General features: G+C 37.0%; 2 protein-coding genes across 3 annotated transcripts; one reads left to right on the forward strand and one right to left on the reverse strand.

Moving 5' to 3' along the window:
• Positions 1-184: 184 nt before the first annotated feature.
• Positions 185-19,413, forward strand: LOC130431374 (butyrophilin-like protein 1). The gene is made up of 4 exons (XM_056760360.1): positions 185-469; positions 13,601-13,948; positions 14,246-14,518; positions 15,598-19,413. Exons 1-4 carry the CDS (start codon positions 406-408, stop codon positions 15,756-15,758), a joined length of 846 nt encoding a protein of 281 aa, XP_056616338.1. The 5' UTR covers positions 185-405; the 3' UTR covers positions 15,759-19,413.
• zbtb8os (zinc finger and BTB domain containing 8 opposite strand) lies at positions 18,351-24,905 on the reverse strand. Of its 2 annotated transcripts, none has more exons than XM_056760362.1 (7): positions 24,732-24,905; positions 24,032-24,056; positions 23,819-23,940; positions 22,848-22,930; positions 22,719-22,771; positions 21,696-21,732; positions 18,351-18,743 (listed from the first exon to the last, which is right to left on the reverse strand). In XM_056760362.1, the coding sequence occupies exons 1-7, from the start codon at positions 24,811-24,813 to the stop codon at positions 18,657-18,659; spliced, it is 489 nt and encodes a 162-aa protein (XP_056616340.1). In that variant the 5' UTR covers positions 24,814-24,905; the 3' UTR covers positions 18,351-18,656. The 2 variants fall into 2 exon arrangements, with proteins under 2 accessions (XP_056616340.1, XP_056616339.1); XM_056760361.1 differs by having other exon boundaries at positions 23,819-23,959.
• Positions 24,906-25,077: the final 172 nt, after the last annotated feature.

The following is a 25,077-nucleotide window of genomic DNA, read 5'->3' on the forward strand; positions in this document are numbered from 1 at the left end:
ATGCGCATTTTTGTTCTTCTTTATTTTATCCAGTGGAATGATTTGGTACATTAGAGAATATCTGGTATTCAGGTGAGTAAAGTGTTTGCGTGCGGTACCGAAAGATTGCGCTCAACTATTAAACAAGTGCGCAGAAAAATATCGCGCATAAATTACACTTTTAAAGAGGCGGGACCACCGCCCAACACACACACCGAGTGTAGTGATGTGCGACTGCTCTTCTGTTACCTATCGGAAAGACTTTTAGGTTGCCTAAGTTGATTCTCTGACCTTTTTAAACAGAGAAGACATTTGTTCTTGCGTCAAAGGAAAAGTTTGTGAGTTTTAAAGGTTACTGCGCATTGGCATCGGCTGCGCACCTTCGTGTTTGATGTCCTTTTGTAGTTTGTTCACTTCACTGTTGTCATGAGCGTCCAAACGATGTTTTTGGCGACTTCTCTGCTCGTCTGGAGCAAGCTGGCGTGTGCGGGTAAGACTTTCTTTATTTTTTAATGTAAACAGCACACACAAAAAGATAGGTTACTTTTATATAAGTAAAACTATAGAAAGTAAGTTCTATGGATTTACTCCAAAACTATGGTTACACGTCTGGGGTCCACATGTCATGGAGGATACAAACTTGTAAGTAAACAACGGGAAGCTAAGGCATTCCATTCCATTTTCTACCGCTTATCTGAACTACCTCGGGTCACGGGGAGCCTGTGCCTATCTCAGGAGTCATCGGGCATCAAGGCAGGATACACCCTGGATGGAGTGGCTAAGGCATAACATTTGATGTAATTTGATCAATCAACTCTGTTTTAATATGTATCCAAATCTGTATTCATTTCTTTGTTTCGATAAATACAGGGAAAGATTTCCTGTAGCTCAGTGGTAATAGCATTGGTTGTGGGTTCGATCCCAGGGAATTTCAAATACCTTTGTAAAATGTATAGTATAAAGCAATGTAAGTCGCTTTGGATAAAAGCGTCTGCCAAATGCCTAAATGTAATGTAATGTAAAAGTAAATTTAAGATATTTGGTATAATGCTTGTAACCAAAAAGTTCATGGCCACCATGACTACGACGACTGCCATAGGAACAATGCCCCAGAACGGTTTACTTTCCTACACTTTTTCAGAACAAAGACAGTTTAAAGAAGTTTTTCTTACTATGGTAGTCGTTGGTGGCCAAGAACTGTTTGGTTACAAGCATTCTCATAAATATCTTTCTCTGTGTTCATCAGACCAAAGAAATTGTACACAGTCGTTGGAAACCTCGAGAGTGAGTCCAAATTTTTGGGTGTTCATTTAAGCGTCATTTATTGATCTAAATTCATTTGTATCAATACATTTTTAAAATCAAAAGTCATATATTGAGTAAGGAATAACGAACAGCCAACCTGAAGGGGTTTATTTGCAATATAACTGACTGGACGTACATTGTCCCACAATTAATGATTGTTACTAGGGGTGAGTCACGAATTCCGAATATTCGAATAGTATATTTAATTATCGAATTTCGAATAGTGTGTGCGATCTTAAAAAACTCGCCGTGTTTTCACGTGTAACGCGTTCATGTAACCAAAGGGTGGCGCTGCCAATAACAACGCACCTAAAACCTAAAGGATGTCAATCAAGAGACAGTAGAGCAAAACATTTTCCCACAAGAATTGGTAACGAAGTTACGCACACTGTAGACCCTTGTGGCATAACGGATACGATAAATTGATATCAAAAATGTGTTCTGTGTGTGGGGGACCTTTAATAAAATGAATGAGAATAAAGTGCAGTGCAAACTGTGCAATGCAAAGCTGGCTTATCATGGATCAACAACTACGATGCACAATCATTTCAGGGCGAAGCACCCAGCAGGTCCATCCACAGGTCAGCAATCAGTTGCTAGTTTATGGTCAGAACAACCAATTTGGATCCCAAACGGGCGGAGCAAATAACGGCTCTAACTAGCAAGATGATCTGCTTCCGATCGGCTTTGTCGGAGGAGAGGGTTTTAAAAATCTTATGGAGTTTGTTCAGCCCGAGTTTACTGTTAGTCTAGAAAAACCATCACTGCCAGACTGCAGAAACTTTTTCATGACAAAAGAAACTGAAGCCTTATGAACTATTAATGCATGAAATCGCTCCGAACTGTTAATAAATGCCGTCATTCGGTTAATATGTTTTAACGCCTTTTAAGTCTTGTCTAAAATCTTTATGGCTTTATTATATTTTCCTGATTAATCACACTGCTGTCTTTTAGTTGGTATAAATGTGCATGCTCATATTTTACAAGGAAATGTTCTAGTATTATGAGCGGTTGATGCTGATCGACGTACTTTTAATAAGTGCCGTCATTCGGTTGTTTATATATTTGTTTCAGCACGTTATTTTAATGTATTGCTTAACGTAAGATTGCCTATTCCATAATACATAAAGCCATGTGCCGTCATACTGATTTAAAGCGTAAATGTTCTCTCTCTCTCTCCGTCTGTGTATAATACTGTAAATGCGTCCATGTGGGGGAGGGGTGCGAATTTCGAATAATTTTCGAATAGTTCTCATCGATCTTCGAATATTATTTTTGCTTTAAATGCCCATCCCTAATTGTTACGTCCCCAGTTTTAAGTCCAGGAATATGAGAGGACGTACAATAACTGTGATAAAATTTTAAACAACTTCGTCTCAAAAATCACAACTTGAAACAGATTTCTAGATTCAAGCGTTTTGGTGTCATACGTGGAAACGATAAAATTAATTAATAAAAATCAAAATTTAACTATAATCTGATGAGCGGGCCCAAACAAAACAAAAGACTTGCCTATTCTATGGGAGGCCGATTAGGGTGAAATACATCAAAAAAACTTGCGCATTTACATGGCCAATTAGGGCGAAAAACATTGAAAACGTGCGCACTTATATGTACAAATAGGGCAATACAACCGTATACAACGGCTCCTTTTAGAAAAGCATATTTGCTTCAATATTTATGAAACAGAAACATCGGCCTTTATAATGTTGCACCAGAGTGCATTCACGCAATAGCATCTGGCTGCAGACGAGAAGATGCACTGTCAGACACATGCACTGTCAGCGGCGCATGCGCACTCGTCAGATGCACTGTCAGACACATGCACTGTCAGCGGCGCATGCGCACTCGTCAGATGCACTGTCAGCGGCGCATGCGCACTCGTCACATGCACTCTCAGCCGCGCATGCGCACTGGTCACATGCACCCTCTAGCGTATTTCACGAGGTGAACTGTAAGATTCTATTAATAAAATGTTAAGGTTACTGCTTTTTAATAGTACCGTGAATAATGGTGGTTCGGGTCAAAGCCAGGTATTTATTATAATTATAGCTGAAATACATTAATGAACATCTACACTAATAATGAAAATACATTACTAAATAAAACCTTTTCTTGTACACGTATTCTTCCGGCCTAAAATTATAAACAAAGACACATATATACATAAATGTCTCATTCTACAATAAACAGGTGCTTGTTAATCAATGGTTTAATGATAAAGTTTTGTTATATAGACATACTATATATACATATATATATATAAATAAAGAGCAGGACGGGCCATATGTGGCATTGTGAAAAAATGTAACATAAAATCATAACCCAAAACAAAAAATGGACAACCTTTTTCAATTTTGTACTCGACAAAAGACTCTAAAGATCATTTTGTCCACCACATTCTCTAATAATGTATGCATGTCCTGCATAAAAGTAAAAACAAACATCAGAGGCTCTACACTATCATATTCTATGACATCTGTAGTGAAGAACTGTTCCAAGGCCTCTGCAGCTTCATCACCCTCCATGCACATTATAAGTGGAAGCTGAACTGAGCAAAGAAGATCCCAAGAGTTCTCCAAGCATCACTGACTGGCAGTTTTAAGATCTGTCATGACACGCTCCTAAGAAACAACAATGCAGAAGATGATAAATAAAAATATGCTGAACAATGATGGCCATAACATCTCTAACAAAACCTACTTTTCGTGGAGACTGAACCACCTGCTTCTCCGATGCAAACTTACAAATGAAAAGACTGGTTTCATCTACCTAAAAAGCAAATATAGCTTTTTGTTACCTTTACGACTACCTTTTTAAGGTTGCTGGTACTTTTCGGAGTTACCTGAGTTACCCTATATTTGATCGATTTCAACGTCCTATTAAATAATTTTGAGAAACACATTGTCTAAAAAAATAACTATATAGTGCAGGTCACCTACAACCTTTCCTGTGAGTTTTCAAGCAACGCTACAAAATTAATTTAGATAACGTTAGTTATTCAATAAATCACTGTATGAAGAACAGGTATCGTTACCCAAGTATCATAGATGCGATATATCTGGTACTATTGATTATAAGGATTAAGTTAGTTTTGGAAAACATCGTCTTATATACAATACTTTTACAGCTATATAATACTGTATGAATTAAAGCAATATACTTACAACATTCGTCTGATAATGTTAAAGAAAGTTTTCGATTACATTTGTAAAATAATTCATAATAACATGTTTACTTCGACTTAATCTTGTTCGAATTGAATATAGTTAAAACAACACTTTCACTTCCACTTAATATTGTATGAGAATAAATAAATAAATGGAATATTTAATAAATATACTTACAATTGGCCTGTTGGTGCATTTAATTCACACACGTTTCTGACAGTTCGTTTGTTGGAGTGCGCGGCTGAGACTGCATGTGTCGGAGTGCGCATGCGCCACTGACAGTGCATGTGTCGGAGTGCGCATGCGCCGCTGACAGTGCATCTGGCCTGGTCTGCAGCTAGACCCTTCTCCATTCACGAGTTTTTCAGTGTGACCGGAAGTCATTTCAGTGTAGGCCTACACGGAAGCGCGGTTGATTAAATAATTCGTCATAGTTAGCAATAACAGGCTGATAATTAAACATAAAAAAGCCAAACGTGACCAATAATAAGAAATAATTCATTGTTTACATTCATTACACGAGTTCGAAGAGACAACAAAGTGTTTTCCGGTAATAACGAAACGACTTCCGGTCACAATGAATTTTTGCGCTCTCTCCCTCAAAAGTGCAGGCGTGCACTACCTTTGTGCAGGTGCAACTGGTTGTGGGACAGCGTCTGTTTCATACAAAACTAAATTAGCTTTTCAAACTCTGTGTTAAGCCAGCGGTCCCCGTTACATAAGCGGAAATGTTTCACATGTCAGCGCAAGTATAATTTAAACAGGCAAGCGTTTTAATGTATTTCACCCTAATCGGCCTCCCATACTTTTCGCTTTCCTTCCTCCCTCTATGGGGTCAAACAGGAGAACATATCAAAAGCGCTCTCTCCCCTTCCCTTCCTCCCTTCCTCACTCTCTCTCTCTCTCTCCCTCCCTTCCTTCCTCCCTTCCTCTTTCCCTCCCTGTGAATCATCCGGAGTGATGCACGTTCTCGTCACGCTGTATTGCTTTAGATCACTGGTTCTCAACCGGTGGGGCGCGCCCCCGGGGGGGCGCGGACACTCTCCCGGGGGGGCGCGAGTAGACTACAGGATGGGAGAGAAAAAAAAACTGAAAAAATATTTTTTTTAACATTTTTTTTATCACTAAACTACTTTCATAAAAAGTTATAGTTGTGTATATACATAACTCCTGAATAAAAATGTGTTTGGACTGATTTAAAAAAAAAGAGTTTTGAACAAATTTGATTGGTTTGTGGATAGTGAGCGCAAATGCAGGTGAAAAGCGGTTTTATTAAGCGAGTCATTGAGTCGTTCATTCAAACGATTCATTCAAACGGCCGATTCATCAAGAATGAGACAGATGTTTGTGCATGGGTCATTGAATCCATGACTCAATCGATTCGTTCAAAACACTGAATCATTCAAAACAAGATTGATTGTTGCTGTGAGATGCGCTATGCTGTGATCTTTGTTTGGATTCATCGGATCTATTTTCGCTGCTAAAATAGACCAAAACAGTCATTATTTCGTCAAAAATGTATGTGACTTACTATTAATAACTTGTTTGTTGAACTGTCATATGAAATCAATGTCACATTTTCAATCGTGAGGTGATGGTAAATTAAGTGACGGTCAATTGTCAGCTCTCTTGGTCGTCAGGTCGTGTGATGCATGTTGCTGAACTGCATTCAAAAGTTATAAATATAAAATCACCACATTTAACTGCACTATGTCAATTTAGTTTATTTGTGTGTGCTGCGCTCATAGACTTTAGAAAACGGCGCTCATTTGTTTGATTTCTCCTCGAGAAGCTGCGCAAGCCTCAAAAGTCCGAAACTGTCTTATTCGTTTTTTCATATTCGTCATTTGGTGGCTCTCAATTGTCAAAAACAACCCTCAAAATAATTGCTACGGATGCGAAAAATGCAGAAAATTGAACCATCAGAATTAATTTTTATGACGGGCAGAAGTTTCAGAGATTGCAAACATATAAAACCTGAGGTCCTATTTAGTTATATATATATAGCCTATATATATATATAAAACGAATAAACTAGTCAGAATATAGGCTACAGCTAAAGCTTTCCTTTAGTTTTTGTGAAATACACGCAGCCACGCACACAAAAAAACATTTTTAAATACATTTATGTTGTTAATAAATAAAAAACACTAAATTGTTGTAACAGCAATATCTCCAAGTTTTGTTTTTCACTGTAAAAATGTAATGATTTGCCAATGCAAAGAGAGTACCGCCACCTTTTCCCCCACTTCAAGCACTGCTTATAACACAAACAAATCATCCTCCTGGCGACTTGTTTTTGTCAATGTGACAAATCCAGCGAATTTTACTGTTGTTTTTGGAGACTTTTGTGGTGTTTGGAGACTCAAAAGCACGAGTCACTCTGCAGTTAGGCCTACTGTTCACAACGAGCAGCGTGTGCTGCCGTTAGCCCCTCTCCCGTCCAAAAGCACTTCAAGGCGGTCAGACTCTCAGTAGCCTCACGCAGCACTCAGAGCAGAGAGGAGACACACACCCCTCCGCATCCAGGCTGCAAATGAATCGCGCATGCGCATGGCCGCCGCCGTTCCCGCCCTAGCTTGCAGAGCGGGTTGTAAATGTAAATGTTCACTCACTCAAAATACAAAAATAAATAACTGCGATTTAAATTGACTCAAGACATAGCTCTCCATTCACTCTAGTCTAGTCTCTTGCCAAGTTCACTTGTGCCAGCTCTCGCTAGTCTGTTATCAATCTCGATTTACATAAGCCTTTACTACAAAACCCCAACAGTCTTTTTAAAGACTAAACCCACAAACATTTTTGTTAAAGATTAGATCAAATCTCAGCCCTTGCCAGTATTTTTTTTTAACTGCTAGGCAGTAGCTACACTTAGCTAAAACAACCCACACGACTAAGACACACACACACACACTACAATCTTTAAGTATTAAAATAAAATCTGAATTGTCTGCAAAATAATTATTTTGTTCGTTTAATTAAAGATCGTCCCTAAGTCCCGATTGATTAGCCCCTGATACGTCTCTCAACACAGCCACACACACAGTTACATATTGCCTAAACTTTATTTAAAACACATAACAAAAATGGAGAAATTTCTTGTGCGGACCAACAAGCCAACCGACGCACCACCAGCTGCAAAAAAGCTTAGAAGGTACGATGAAACATACCTGCAGTTTGGGTTTACAGTTACGGCTGATCTGAGACCTCAGTGTGTCGTGTGTGCCGAGGTGCTGGCAAACGACAGTATGAAGCCCTGCAAATTAAAAAGGCACCTCGAAACAAAGCATCCTGGCATTAAAAATAAGCCAGCTGAATATTTTAAAAGAAAGCTTGATGGCCTCCATCAGCAACAGGCAACCATTTCAGTGCACAGCACTGTGTCTAAACAGTGTTTGGAGGCATCGTATGTAGTGGCCAAAAGAATCGGTAAACTGGGTAAACCGCATACAATCGCAGAGACTCTCATTTTGCCGGCAGCGCAAGACATGTGCAGAATAATGATAGGCGATAGTGCAGCAGCCAAACTCGGTGCAGTACCACTGTCCAATGACACAGTCGCTAGGAGAATTGTAGACATGTCCAATGATATCAGAGAGCAACTGATCGAGTTTGTATTGCAAAATCAGTGAAGCAGCTTTGGGGGGCCCAGCTTGCAAAAGGTTGAGAACCCCTGCTTTAGATCATCTTTTTATGCTCGATTGCTATGAATTTGCATCGTTATGTTGTTTTGTTCTCATTGGTATGTGTGATTTCACACGCGAGGGAAGATTTATATCAAATATAGCATTGTATATAAAGCAAAACTTACTCGACTAAAGCAAATAAAAATTATTTCAGCTCCGGTTCAACTAAGAAATGGTGGAAACGTGTTTATCTTTCATTTCCAGGGACTATATTATAATGTATTATTTAAAAAAGTCTTTATTGTTAAGTATGTTGAATATATACTCCGTTTAGGAATTGATGAGGAATTGATAGTTGATTGGTCAATTTCAATTACATTGAATCAATAAAATCCTTCACATCCGCTATAAATGTTGAAAACATAAAATTTTTCAACTAATCACTGTAATTGTGAGGGTTTGATTTAGTTGGGTTCTTGCATTTCATTAAATTGAATTTTCTTTCAGTGCTTGAAATTGTGTTTAATAAAAACGCTTGTACATTGAGGAAGCCTAATGAAAGAGATGTTTCACACATGTACATTTGCGGTACACATTGCTGTTATCATTATGAAAAGTTTTCGCTATCAAACATTGTTTACTTAATCTACAGAATCAGTGTAGCTGTGAAGGGAAAGATCAGATAGGCCTATTGATAGAGGGTTTGTAAAAAACATTTCATGCTCCCTCTCTTGTCAAGTTCTTTACTTAATTTTTGTATTTTAAAAATACCACAGTTTATTTTGACACATGTTGTGGCCGCTGTATTTTGTAGTTTATTTTGATACACTTAAAAGGAAGGTATTTGGTATTTTATAAAAAAAACATTTTGAGGTATTTTTGTGGTTGCTCATAATGTGCTTTGGTTCAGAGACTGAGCAATACCATTTTCCTCTGAGGTTTTTGAGTTTTCTCACTGTTCACAGCTGTGTCTGCCATATTAACACGACCTGCTTATGTTTCCCTCATTCTGCCCCATTTAGACAAATGACCATTGTCTGAACAAGGCAGAGGCTACCCCCCACCACCACCACACACATTCTTCAGCTGAACTATGATACAGCACATTTACAACAAAAATAAAAAAAATATATATATAACATTTATTCACCTGTATAGGTTTGTTTGATCTAAGGTGACGTGGCTGTGTAAATATGTAGAAAATGTTGACGGCAGGTGGTTTAGAAAGTTTAGATTCTGTGGACACGAACACAGGGTCCATTCATGTGGACAGAAAGTAGTTTTTTCGGTCTGGTAGCTGGCAGTCACCCATCCTATGGTTCTTTGGGTGAAATGAGTTTGTGTTTAATCACGGTGGAATAGTACGGTTTCTAAAAATACATTGTATGGGTCACAATGATCCATGTTTCTTTTAATCACCAGGATATGAAGTAAAGATCATGTTCCTTGAAGATATTTTGTAAATTTCCTATCCTAAACATATAAACATTTATTTTTGTGAGTTGATGGCCTGCTACAGACTCCAGTGCCTCTGATTAACAACTTCAAAGACAATTTTCTCAATATTTAGATTTTTTAAACGGTTGTATCTCAGCCAGGTAATGTTCTATTTCAACAAACCATACATCAAAAGAAAGCTTAATCGTTTGCGTGTAGTCATTCAAAACTGATTCATTGTATTTTTCCCTGTTTTTGTCACTTGTTGCCCTGGTCTTCATCTGTAGCTGTTGTCCGGCAGAAAATGGATTTATTCCTGGTTTTCGGTATTTAAAATGGTATTCTGCATTTGAAACATCAAAATAGTGAGCAAGTCTGGCTCTTTAATATTGACTTTGGTAACGCCTCATCCTGTCTCTTATCCTTGGAGACTTCCCCGAGTGTCTGGGTGTTATTTACTTCAGTCTAAATAGATGTTTTGTTTCGTTTTTAAATTGCATATTGCAGAAGCCCTTCTGGAGCCTTGGGTCTCAACAAGAGCTGATTTTTGTGGGATGTTGCAAACTTCTCAAATCTGCGCTCATTACCAAAAGCCTTTAAGTCAAAAGATATTGCTTCAGATTTCACTGCAAAATCTAGACTACAAAATCATTAGCTGTTCTAAAAATGAAGCTCGGTGTCCTTCGTCAATATGTGGTTTTCTGGCTGCTGTCAGATTTATTTCCATGTTTTTCCCGCCAAGTTTAATTACATTGGTTGTAATAATGCTTGATTCTGCCAGTCGCAACATACATTTTCCAAAGATAAAAACCGCTCAAAACAAATGACACACATTAGCCTAGATGTAGCAAATCATTTTGACTAATCAAATAAAAAAACGTCTTTTAATAACATATATGACTTAAAATTATGAATTAAAATGACAAAAACCAAATTGCCTTTTTGTGACATTTGAACATCGTTCCGCTCCTCGTGAAAGGTCTGCATTCTGTTAAAATGAGATAATAAGTTTCAAATTCACATTTCATGTCAAGTTTTTTTCTGAATATAAATAGCAAACATTGCTAACAAAAGCAGCAGAATTGTGAAGTCCATCTTTGGAATGTCACTGTCAGGCATTTTGGGGAAATGTGTCATCCTGTTTCCCGACAGTCCTCTAAGATAACAGTGAAGGCAAAGTTCCAAATACTAAAAAGTTTGCTTAAAAACTTGACTGTACTGTGTATGTACTGGCTTTTTCAATTCAATTCAAGTTTATTTATATAGCGCTCTTTCACAATGTGCATTGTTCCAAAGCAGCTTTACAGGGGCAAACAGGAAAACAGAAAAGGTAAAACACAGCACAGTGCATTGTGTTTATAGAACGAGTAAGATCATTATAATAAATAATATCTTATTAATCAATAAATGCAGTCTCCCGGTGAGCAAGCCAACACTGCGCTGCTGTGGCAAGGAACCCAAACAATGGGTATCCAATGATTGATTAATGGGGGAAAAACCTCGGGAGAAACCAGGCTGCACTCAGTGACCCCGACCAAAAGCCACCGAGCAAATATCAAAGAGGAAGAGGGAGAGCCCACCATCCGCAACCCAGAAAATCCCTCTCGCCGAAAACCATGCAGGTTCAACCTGGTCCCACTCCACGATCGACACCAGAAAACAGAGGAACAACCAGGGAAAATAGTAATGGCATGTTGTAACTTTATTCCTCTGTTGACCGACACTGACCACAAAACAAGACCAAACCGGACCCACACAGCCCCAGCAAATGAATCCCCACAACCAATGAGCCCTCCTTCTCCCCACAAACACCCATCCAGCAACCTCCAATCAGGGCCACTGAATGCAGCTATAACTTCAAACTGCTGACATGTGATGTAAGTTTAGCATTAAATACCAAGTGTAATTTAAGCATTAGTGTGACAAATAGTCCGTCTTTGCTCTTGGTTGGGGATGGAGTGGTCTGAGCTGGGATGTTCAGATGGTCGTATTTCTCTTGGGTGCTGGTGGAATTGCATTAGATGGAGCTGGGATTGTCAGTCAGTCTGCAGCTGTTCCTGGTGTAATCTCTAGTTGGGGATGGGCATATGTCGATCATCTGGACCTGCCGGATTGCCATCCCGAGGCATAGGCAGAGAGAGAATAATCAGCGTAGCTGCTGTTCATTAACTATGCATGAAGTGAAAGCTTGGCTGAAAAGATGTGTCTTTAATCTAGATTTAAATTGGGAGGGTTAAATTCGAATAGTATCAGGTAGGCTTTTCCCATTTCAGGTATATTTTGGAACCCAAAATTGATGTCTAAAACTCACTTCCACAATGCTCATTACAGAATATTACAGTGTTGACAACACCCATGTCATCTTATCTTGAGATAACAAGAGTTTACTCAAAAAACAGGGCGAGTCAGCATTTAGCCATTACACCCACCCGCCCAACCGGAACCTCTTCCAGAAGACATCAGGCGTTCACCAACAGAAGCTAATTAAATCCAGATTAAAAACACACTTGTTTATCTTTGCATCCCAACCGGAGCACTGTGCTGGCTTACATCAACTGCACTTCTATTTCTAATTTATTTTATTTATACTTATTCTTTGTATATATACAGTACATTTTTTTACACAATTTTATTGCTGTTTTATTGTTTCTTAAAAATCTAAAGTATTTGTGATCTTAAATCATTTGCATTTATGTAAAGCACTTTGAATTGCCCTTGTGTATAAAATGTGCATTATAAATAAACTTGCCTTGCCTAATCTGAAATCAATGTGACTATTACAATTATTATTTTCTTTAGTTTTGCAATAATAGTGAATCTCAAGTTTGTTCAGCAAATAAAAGATTAAGGTGATTCTAATCTCAGTTTATTTGGCGTCCAAAGTCATTTATTAGTCTGGTTTGTTCAGATGGTGTTTTACAGTTTTTCGAAGAAATTGTCAAGGATCACAAGATGTTTCAGGCCATAACATTATATATATTTTGTAATTAGGGTCTTATAGGTCAAAATCATAATTTTTGTCAAATATATTTTGTGGAGTCCCACAGGGTGAACATATGATTTCCCATCATTTACCAGTATGAAAACCAAATATACATTCGCCAAAAAAGGAATTGAATTATGTGAATTGCTAACAACATTTCTTTTTACATTTTGCAGAAAGTGAAAACTGGAGAAGCGTAAAATAACAAAAAGAATATTACATATTCCCTTTTAAGCAATACAACAGTCATATTTCTACATGTATTTAGGAAAAGTAAAATAAAATGTAATGACCTTGATTTTTATCACAGTTTTCATGGGCATTGTCATGCGGTCAGTCTTTCACACTGCTGTTGGATGACTTTGTCACTTCTAAGGTTCAAACACTGGACTGGAATGACCAAAAATACATCTAGAAATTGTGATTTGAAATTAAAATTAGGAACGGTCTCTTAGTTTTTGGCATAATCCTGCTTTTCTTTTGGTGAGAACTATGTTGTTTATTTATTTTAAAGCTAAATAGTCGCTTTCCACAGCATGCCATTATTAAAAAATTACTTTTATGTGTAGATAAATCTTGAGTCGATTCTGTTAGCGTACCTTTCGTTACCTTCAAATTTGTGGAATTATCTAGCACAACTATGCCTAAGGTAAACTACCTACAAGGAATTGTCACTTTCCCTATCCGACAAGATCTAAAGACTTGTAAGGCATATGTGCTCTTTTCTCTTGAAATATTGTAATCTAAGAAGTACTGGCGCCAAGAGTTTTTTTCTAATATGTCAAAACTGTTTCATAGGAAAATAAGAACTGATCATTGATCCCGGTGTAGATTATTTAAGATATTTTAACCACAATTTAATATCACATGCTAGCAAGTGCAGTTTCTCAGTAAACTTAAAATAGTCAATTCTGTTACCAAGGTGGACATGTATATAACAGAATTGAGAGATATGTGTGTATGAGAGAGGGAAGTGTTTTTGAAAGGGAAAGTGTATATCCAATTATACAATCACCCATACACACATTTTTAGGAACATCTAATGTGCCTTAAACGTTTGGATAGTACTGTTAATAATCCTACTTTCTTCTCATTTCCAGTGTCTTTTACTGTCAAAGTGCCAACCAGACCTATTAAGGTGGTCCGTGGGGCGACCGCTTTTCTGCCTTGTGAATTCACACCAGACCCCGATCTCTCAAAGCTGGTGGTAACGTGGCAGCGAGTGGAGGACAAACGTGTTGTTCACAGCTATTACTACCAACAGGACCAGCTGGACCGACAAAGCTCAGATTATAGAAAGCGCACAGAGTTAAATCACAAGCAGATTGAGGAAGGAAATGCCACGCTGGCAATATCAAACTTTACACAGGAAGACAAAGGCGAGTACCTGTGCGTAGTAACCAACAACTTGGGATCAGAAAGAGGAGTGGTGCGGCTGATCTATGTGGGTATGTAATATAAATTTCCATTTGGTGTTAAAATACTTGATTTTATCTAAACTTGCTCACAGCACTAACAGCGATGAATATCTCAGAGAGCGACGAACAAGCAGTCAAAACATTTCTTTCTTTGACATGCCAACTGGCTATGTAACCACAATGTCCTTGGACTCCGAATAGGACACGAGTCACACGACCATGCAGTTGTAGAAAAACAAGTGGTACATTTTTTGCGGTTCCATGTTTACCGGCACAGATGAAGGCGTAAATGGCAGGGTTTAAAACAATTCTTTGTGGTTTCTTTAGCCTACTATTCAGAGCCGAGGTTAAGCATCCATCTCAACCCCAACGATGTGACCATCCAATACGAGACTGAAGGATTTCCAAAGCCAGAGGTGGTGTGGCAGGACTCAGGAGGCCAGAATCTCCCTGACCAGTCGAATGTCTTGTCTGAAGATAAAGGTCTTTTCTTCTTAAGAAGCAGTTATGTTACAAAGAATCCAGCATTTAACATCACCTTCACTCTGAAAAACCCTGCAGTTTATCAGGAAATGCAGAGACATGTGAATTTCAGCAAAGGTGAGCATAACCACATCGTGCCAAACCGCTGCGGGAGGAAAGAAACATATGTGTAGTTCAAGGGAGCCAAATTCTTGACCATGGACATCTGCTGTTCTGCAAATACAGACGGCGGTCATTTTTCTCGTATCCTGAATGACTTTAAAATATGTTTGTCTGGGAGCTGAACTCTGCAGAACAGCAGATCTCCAAGAGCACGAATGGGCACACCCAGAGTAGTGGTTTATACAGTAGATGTACTTCAAGTTCATGTTGTTTGTGGAATATTTACATGTTTTCACTGTGAATCCAGGAATAACCTCAAATAGAAGTTTTAAGAAGCGTAGAAAGTAAAAGCCTTATAGTTATTAAAGGGACAGTTCACCCAAAAATGGAAATTCTGTCATAATTTACTCACTGTCGGATTGTTCAAGAACTGTATAGAAAACACAAAGGAAGGAATTTGGAAGAATGTCACTAACCAGACAGATAACACCTCCCTTTACTGCCATAGCAGGGAAAATAAATACTATGGGGGTCAATGGAAGATGAGATCTGTTTGGTTATTCTTCCTTTGTGTTTGGCAGAACAAAGAAATTTATACAGGTTTCGAATAAATAATGACAGAACTTAAATTTTTTAGTGAATTTTCCCTTTATGTCTCAACAAGCTGGAACAAGTTTAAAATCTTTTAATGTTTCTCAATGCTTTAGATGAAACACGTGTGTGCTTGAAGACTAACCGTGTTTTGAGACTGGGTGGGACTATTGTTTAATATAAGACTTAACAAAACATAGCCTTAAGGTGTGCAATTCTATTCACCGCTTTCTCATTTTACTGTATGAAGACAGCTTCAGACATGATGCAAGAATCAACTTGTTCAATGATGCATGTTAGGCCAGATGCAAAACAGTTTTCATGTTAAATTTATCATAGGTCTTGCCCAACTTATTTTTCAGGTTGACTGTGCATATCCTCTGTCTGTTACAGATAATTTTACATGACTCCCAATATTTATTTCATCATTGGATATCCTGTTTAATTCTGTCTCGCAAGTGAAAGGTTTCCTTGTTGTGATATTCTGTCTTTTTATATTGCAGATGGAAACACAGGCATTCATATATCTGTTGTGATTCTTGCCATTATGTGTGTCACCTTCATGTTCTCTACCAGTGTTCTGTTATGGTTACACTGCAGTAACAAGCAGAAACAACTTCATGATATGATGGAATTGCCCAACTCAAATTATAATTGTAAATGAGCAGAGACATTTCTGCTTGATTTTTTTATTTTATTTTGGTTTTCTGCTGCTGGGTTACTCAAAAAACAGTGACTTTCTCACCTCAAAAAGTCAAAAAATGTCATTTCGGTTTTCATGCCTAAACATTTATGATTAGTATTCACCTGCATGATAACATTGTTACCAATAATAACGGGCAACTTGAATCTTGTTCCTTATTTAGTGATTTTATCGTACATATTATTTGCATATCCACTGAAAAAATGGATACTTTAAATTTACTTAATTAAATTATGGACAGTGGTTCCACACAACAGAAATATGTTATCTCTATTCAAAGAATGTATGATGAACTAAACTGAGTAAACTTAAACAACCATGTCCAAATAACTTGAATCAATTAAGTTCATCCTACTAAAAGTATTTAAGTAGAGATAACGTGTTTCCATTGTGTGGAACCAGTGTCCATAGTTGATTTATGTTAGTTTAAGGTAAGTTACTTTCTGGTATGGCTGTTATTTTTTAACACACACTAAATGAGCTAAATATATAGCTTTTCTTTGCTAGAAGTTAGCCAGAAGTTTTTTTTAACACATACTGCATACCCCAAGTACTTGTTCTTCCATTAAAAACAACTTAAAATCTGGTTAGCCGGTCCCCTCCCCAAGCGCATGCTCTACACTTTACCACAATGGTGATTCCCCAAAAACATTGAGCTACCAGAAACTCTATTAAATAGAAATATTAAAGAGTATTAAACATGAAAAAATATCCCCATTTTATAATTTTGATAAAAGATGTATAAAATCACATTTTATTGCAAATTTTACTCTCCCTATTCAGCCACGTGCAAAGCATGACAGGAAGTGGAAATCCTGTTCCTAGTTTCTATAACGCTACTTTAATACAACTTAGCTTCAAATATTTGTTGACCTACTTGATTGAAACATTTTCATTTAAAATGTAAGCATTTACCTTATCCAAAGCATTACTGTTTTTAGTCCGTTTAACATAATGCAATTGTGTTTGAACATAAACCCAATGCAATGGTGTTAAAACAAAATGAATTGTTTAAATAAAGTGAACAGTATCGTAAAATCATTTGTAACCAGTGACGACAACACCAGTGACAAATTTTCATGAAAGGCTAATTTTCCAAAATGATGGCTAAGGCACCTCAAAAGCACACTAAAACCTATACACAATAACGATAAACATTTTTTCTTTTACAAAAAAAATCCTTCATACTGACGAAAACCAAAGCAACACCAATGACGCTCTTAAAGGACCACACCAAAAAGCGACATTGTAAATAAAATCTCTAACCTATATTAAGGAAAGGGACACTCACCATGTGTGTTTGAACAGAGCAGACCTTTGACCTTATTTGCTTATTTTTATTCTTTCAAAATAATAGTTTGTGTAACCAATGAAACAGAAGCAAAGGACAGATATATTTTTTTCATTATTTATATTAATAAATAATTATTTTGGTTTGCATTTTTATGCATTTATTGGGTACTACATTCGTGTTTAATTGGTTAACTTTATTTAAAAAAAATATGAAAAGGAAAAGTTTGTACACCACACAAAAGAGTTAAACATAGGGAGGGCGGACACTTGTTTTTGTAAGTACAAATTCAATTCAAATTTATTTAGAAAGAAAATATAGAACGCTATAAAAACTTAAATAGCAATCATCATCATAAAAAGGTGCTTGCATATTTTCATTTGGAAGCTTTTAACATGCTTGTAAAGTGTAGGGACAGGTTTGTGACCATATTTGGAAAATTACCCTGCTCTTTTAGAGACTGAGTCCCTTACTGAGATCAAGTATATGACACATTCCTTTTCAAGTTGTATTTAATTTTAGTTTTCTGCCTCTCTTTAAGACACTCTGTAATTGAGATCATTCTTTTTTTTATTGTCTGCCTGGTTTGTGTGTATTTGAGGCATGGATGAAACATATTGATGGAAGCCTTAGAAGTTAAGAGGTGTCACTTCAAGACCACAAACACTGCTGAAATATTATTATTAATAAGACTGAATGTACAAATGGTTCTTTCTGTCTGAATAGGTTAATTTATTGAATGATTTTGTAACCCAAAGTGTATCTGATCAAGTTGGAAAACATTTTTTGGTTTCAACTCATCTTTGAAAGGCAGCCGAGGGTCTTCTATCGCACCGAAGGGGCTTATTTCGCGATAACAGTCGGCAGCTAGTACATTATCTCGCTTATTACACGGCTACTTGCCACATGAGAAAAAAATCTGGACATGAAATGTGAATTTGAAATATTTAACTAGCTCAATTTTTACCCAATGCAGATGCTATTCAGATGTCACGAACAGGAAATTTGGTTTAATCATTTGTAAATATAAAGTCATATGTGTTATTGAAAGATATGTTCCTATTTCATTAGTCAAAAATACTTGTCCAAAGGATTTGCTGTATCTGGGTTTCTATGTGTTTTTAGTTTTGAGAGGTGGATATAAGGTAATAATGCACCGGCCAATCAGAATCAAGCATTCCAACAAGCTGTTTCATAACCTAAAATAAGTCTCAATTTATAGGTTTGATTAACAGTATGAAATGAGACGAGTAACGCAAACATTTTATATCTTTGACTTTATTTACCTCATTACAAACAATGTCTACGACTGAAAATGTAAAGCTGCTGCTTCGTGTAACGCGTTTATAAATAAAACCATACATATTTTTATGATGTATTCAACATTTAAAATTACCTAAAAATAATAAAAAGCACGTATCTGAAATTATAAAGGTATAATGGTTACCTTGTGTAGTGCAAAATATATTTTTTTACTGAAAAATAAAGTCAACCTTAACGTAAACGTACAGTATTTCAGGTGTCCATACTTCGTAAAAGGTAGAATCTTTTAAAACCATGTCAAGACTTTAAATATCAATTATGACGAAGATCTCTGATTTCTCCTTGTCATGAACCTGCATGGCAGAGTAGGTGATTGCCTTCACTTCCGTGCCCTGTGAAACAGAAATGAACATGTCATGAACTTAAAAATGGCAACATTGGCTCAACCAAACGCATTCATTAGACGAGGAGACATCTGTTAAAACACAGACAGTCATTTTTTATTCAGTTGTGTAATAAATTTACCTTATAAAAACACTGTCTGTATATAATTTGAGTGTTTTATTTGAGCATTTAAACATCCATTGACCTTAACAACAATGAAAGTGAGGTCTTGAAACTAATAAAATGTTTCAAAATGTTCTGCTTTAAAATGTCAAACAATTGCAATGTAAAATCATTCTCACATAAGATTAGTTAACTAATAACTAATGCTAAAGGGGTCATGCGTTGCGAATACGTGTTTTTCTGTGTCTTTGGTGTGTTATAAGTTGCTCTGAGATTGTACGAATCTTGAGTTACCATGTGCCTGTTTTGCCATTAGGAAATACATGTCCTGTTGAATGATTACAGTACACGACAGACTTCATGTCGGTGTATGATTTAAGATCAGCCAATGTATACAGAACTCACGTATTGTTGAGCATTACACTTTAATGTGCATGATGATGGATGATGGCTGAAGTGTGGCTATGCCAATGATTAGCACTAGCCCACTTCCTCTTTTAACTTCACATATACTTGGCCTTTCTGAATAAAGATTTGACTCTGATTGAAACTGCACTTCTGTGTCTGTATCATTCTTGGTCCATGGAACCAAACTTGTGTTTCATCGACTTGACTCTTAAACGTTATACCTAGACAAAAGTTAGATCTAAATTGGATCCTAACAGTTGCCCGTGCATGTAGTAGACACATTAAATTGCAAAAATTGAAGTGTCGGAACAAAAAGATGTAATCTATCTAAAAGCGAATGCACACCCAGACCTGCCTGAAACGCCTCGTGTAACCACACCCCCACAAATCTACGTCAGATCGTGGTATGATTTGACCGAGACCACCCAAATGTATACACAAGTAAGGTGGGCGTACCTGTCAGAACAATTCAAGAAGAACCTGATGTTTCAAATATGGTAAGAGGCGTTACATTTCCGTCACAAGCTTGCAGTATTCCACCAATTACTACGCACTGGCCAATCATTGCACACCTCGCTTTTCAGAGCCAGGAGCTTTGCAAAAAATCAGCGCATTTCAGAGAGGCGGGGCAAAGAGGTGAAGGGACGGGTCCCTTCAATATAAATACTTTTATGTGGTTTTGACAAATATTAATCAATTATTATTCAGCATTAGCTTAGTTTTTATGATGTATGATTTAACCATGACTTATAACAACCTTTTCTGTTAGAAGGTAGAGAATAATTCATGGTTTCTCTAATGAATGCGTAGGCTCGCTCTTCCTGCTAGGTCAGTGTGACTGTGAAAATGGACTTCATCGTGTTCGAAAAACATCTGCAAGCACACACTCTACCCTTGAGAGGTTTGCGTGTGTGTGATTGTATTGTTTCAGGAAAGTGAGAAAAGGGGAAAATCAGGTGTCAGACGTAACGTCATGTTTTAGTCCGTATTATAGTACATGCCCGTCATATTTGACCGTCTATATGACTAGAAGTCCTGTCTCATGACTCCAGTAGTGTTTAAGAACTTTGTGTTCTAGTTTATCTATTGATAACCAATCATGCGAGCTTGATTTTCCCATGGTTGTTAGTTGACTCTGTTAGCTTAAATACTTCTGCATTTTGGATGTAAGGCAGGCAGGCCAGTTGAACTCCGTGAGAGTGCCGAAGCTGACTTCTGCTGGCAACACTACAAACTATTTTTCTTCATTAAATTTTCTTCCATTAATTGCATTCCTGACTTCTTGTCTTCATTCATCATATGAGTATATACGGGTCTTCTAATGTAAATCCCCTACGGCGGAGATACAAACATGCACGGTATGTGGAAAATACAGCGTTTTTTAACCTTATATCATGCATACATGTTGCATTAAATCTAAAACAACAAAAATATACGTTTAAGTCGTGTCATATGACCCCTTTAACAAATGAGACACTTAAAACAAACAATTTATCAACAAAATAACTAAATGACCTCTGCAATGACATCACCGGTTGAAACATTCCTACATTTTTAAGTTATTTGTAAAACTAGGTCCACAAATGGTTTTAATGTTCCAGTGTCAATATTTATTCAAGAAATATGTGTGATCGCATAACTAATCTTGGGAACATGTTGAAACTAGAAGATAAACCAAACTTCTGTCAAATAAAACCTGTGCCCAGACTAAAAATATGTTTGACCAAAAAACGCTAAATGTTCACTGGCAAAAAACATTCTTATTCTAAAATGTAAAACTGTAGGATGCTATAGAATGGCGTTCTATACTCTCTGCCTTAAAAACAAATGTGAAAAGTGACGGTTGAATTGAGATTTGCTGAAGAGAAACACTGAGGCCCAGTGTCACAGACAAAACTTAGCTTAAGCCAGGACTATGAGATTCTAGTTAAAATAGGACATTAAAGATAAAAAAAAGATAAAAAATTACTGTTGTGCATCTTGAGACAAAACAGTGGCAATGACATTGTCTTTCATTTTAGTCTGAGACTAGACTTAAGCCTTGTCTGTGAAACCGGTCACGAGAGACGGCTCGTCTGTTCTCCCCTCATGCAGCTGAAATGTAAACGTTTATCCTTTACGTTTAAACAACTACATTTATGTTAAGGCGTGACTATTGATGCTGTTGAAGCTACCTCAGAAAACTTAAGATACCCCAACAAAAACAAGTGGTGACAACTGGGTATTTCAGCTGGCTTATTTTATCGGGAAAGTTGTGCAAACCATCAAAGATTTTACATATCATTGACTTCATGCCACAGCAACCAGTTTCTCAACACATCAAACTGAGAGCTACTGTTGCACCAGAGGTTTCAACAAGAACCTAAAAGTGAAAGCATGTTGTAAATGTGAAAGTTGAAACAGGTTTTTTTAAAAGACTGGCAGATTACCTGAGGGTGCTTATCTAGACTGAATTCCTCCCCCCATCTGTAATAGAAGAATGAGATGAAATTTGACTGTTGGAATCAGCACCACATTCCCCATTGCAAATCAGTTCAAGAAAAGCTCACAAGAAGGTATTATGCCAAAAAATTATATTTCAGCTCATCTCTCCAAATATTTTCTTTGACCGCATACTTATTGTTATTTTCTGTCTGGCATAAAAACCCATAAGAACATATTGCAAGTGAGCACACTATGCAGGTACCTCGTTCCCAGAAATTCCTGACTACGACCTTAAAAAGGCACTGGAAAATGAGGGCTGTGTCAGGAACAGAGGGGCAGACTAGTCAAAGTGAAAGCTTTTTTTGATGGCCAAAGTAGTTAAAATCAGCTGAACCGGAATTCCTCAGTGGCTTTGTGCAGAGCCCTCAACAAAAATAAACTGTAATGCTTTCAACACTTTTTACATAATGGCTGGGAGATTTGATGGGGTATTTACTTTTTCAATTCAACCATGTTATAGATAGGGACCATCATTTCGCTGTTATGCATTGCAGAAATGTAAACAACTGTATTTTATTCTATCTGATCCAATCACACGTTTTTATTTGCTTCTAGTCACAACACTAAATATGGTTTCCAAAACATCATCAAATCACTTACAGAAAATCTGTAGTAAATAAATCAACCACCGGAAATGTTGTCATTTGGGATATTTTGCAGTAACGCCCCAACTTTCCGTGTTTTTACCACACAGTAAGAAGAGTTTCTTCCCTGGATCATATTTGGCTTAAAAAACTTAAAATTTGCTATGATGTTTCGACAAAATGCAATATGTATTTTTACAGATCGTTGCAGGCAGAATGAAGGTTAGGTATATTAGTGTGGACAGGAGAGACTTCACTAATGTTTCTGGAGCTATACAGGAAGGAAATATTCCATTGTTTATCCAACACCTTTCCTTTTCCCCAATGTGAAAATTAAAACCACATCACGTTATGATTTATTTTTTAAACAAGTTTACCACTTACCCTATAGAGCGAATTTTGTAGTGCATTCGGTCTATGTGCAAAACCTTCACTTCCTGTAGGATAGAGAATCAGTTTGAAAGAATTCCTGGAGTCATGGGATAGTACTGTCTATCTCCGTGTGCGCATTACCCTTGGAATGAAGAACATATCAGCGCTGAACTTAAAAAGCCAGTCATCCAAAAAATGAAAGAGAAGTGACTCAAGATCCTCTCCTGAAAAGAAAAAACACTCTCCTGTGTCATGTATTAATTGTTTATATACTGTATCCATCTATACATTATTATATCCTTACCAGACAGGGTCTCATTTAGCAAGCATTTAATGAGCTTATTCCAAGACTTAGAATTTATCATCTTAAATCTGCATACAAATATTTTGTCTGGTCTTTAAAGCTAAAAAAATATTACTGCGCAAACAAATGTTTTGTATCATTGTTAATTTATTCTTTATTGTCATTTGTTAAAGGGATAGTTAACCAAAATATGAAAATTCTGCCCTCATTAACTCAGAATGAGATTGCATACATTTCTTCGTTCGGCTAAACACAAATAAAGATATTTGGAAGAATGTCAGTAACCAAACAGATCCCATCCCCCACTGACTCCCATAGTATTCCTTTTCTCTACTATGGCAGTAAATGGGAGATGACAGCATTTTCATTTTTGGTTGAATCATCCCTCTATATTATTAACTCCTATAATTTGTTCAGTCAGCCTTACTGCTGTACAGGGTTACCGTAGTGAATATAAGCCCCAAACCATACTGTAGAGACGCTTTAAAGGTACAATTAATATAAAAATACATCACAAATTACCAACTTTTTCTGCTCATCCCTATTTTGATCCATACTGTTATTAGTGAAATTCCAGGAAATGTTGTGACAAATTGTGTGTGTGTGTAACTGTGAAATTACAGTGGTCACAGAGCATGCAAACAAAGATGAAAACTAGTGCCTTTCCCAGCTGTCAAAAAAAAGCTCATGACAACATCTTTCTTATTTATTTTGAGTGTCCAACAGGCTGTTTAAATTTGACTTATTTAAATAGAATTTAGGTAAATTGTGTAAATATGGTTTAAATGCATGTCATTTTCTCTCTCACCCTCTGACTCTACTTCGACGGTGTCAATGGGTTGCACAGTTTCTGTATCCGTCATGTAGCCAAACATGCCCATGGCACACTGCTCATACGCCTCCTCCAGTGAATCACCCCATGAGTGAATCCTGCAGTATGCGGGAAAAACTAATTTAGACAATATTATATCAGAAACCCCCAGAAGTTCACGAGATTTCAAACACAAGAACACATACTTACTGGACATCTGCTGTGTGGTCGAGATCTAAACCAGACAAAGCATGACATGGTGTTAAGTCACACTCTTAAAAACCAGACAAAACAGCAATAAAAAAGGCAATAAAATAAAATGTCAAGTGAAATAAACTACAAACTGTGGGCAGGGGACCATAGAGAATTTACACATTACACATAAGAGACTCACAATTCAGTTTGAATTTTCTTGTAATTTATTAGAGGAATACTTTCTGTCTCTTTCTAATAAAACGTTATATATGTGTGTAAACAGGAAAGTTCAACATAAAATAACCAGATTATATTGACTATTTGCTTTAGTAATTTACTGTTTTTAAATAATATGATTAATAATAACAGCAGCAGCAGAACTGCTTTACTAATAATTTACTACTATATTAATAATCTTATGAATGTAGCCTCGCGTTGGACTTGTGGTCCTGCTAACGAAACCCGGAAGCATGCGTGTCACGTGACCTGATGAATCCTAACGAGCACGACTCTTCACCATACTACAATTCCCCAACAAAAGTAGATATTCAAATAAATAAATGCTGCTTTAAATGATTCTTCAAACTCCTCCACAATCTTATACTTATCTACATGTTGTGTCTGTGACCAAACCTTTACGTAATGCGAGTTAAAGTTTCGTTCGTGTTATTTACATGACACGGGCGGAACAGACTGTGAGTTTGATTCCACTTACACTCGTACTTCTTGGTGATTGCAGGATATTTTGATTTGACTGCTTTTTGCGCCTCAGTGAGGTCCAGTTCGCGGTCATCCATTATTTCGACGTGAGCGATTGTTTAAGCTTTAACTTTATTTCCGCACCGACAACATGCTGAAGCGCACTTATCTGATGCTAGTGTAGGTAGCTGTCTGGGACATTTCAAAATAAAAGTCCCTTACTTACGGCCATCGATATCTTACAGCGCCCGAACAGGTAACGTAAAGGCAAAATTAATGCACGCGCAACGTATATTTTTTATGCAAGTTAAAACGTTTCAAGTTTAGAATGTTTAAGTATTAATTGTTTGAAAAACTTTTGA

Source organism: Triplophysa dalaica, chromosome 11, assembly GCF_015846415.1.
Source record: "Triplophysa dalaica isolate WHDGS20190420 chromosome 11, ASM1584641v1, whole genome shotgun sequence".
NCBI classification, from domain to species: domain Eukaryota; kingdom Metazoa; phylum Chordata; class Actinopteri; order Cypriniformes; family Nemacheilidae; genus Triplophysa; species Triplophysa dalaica.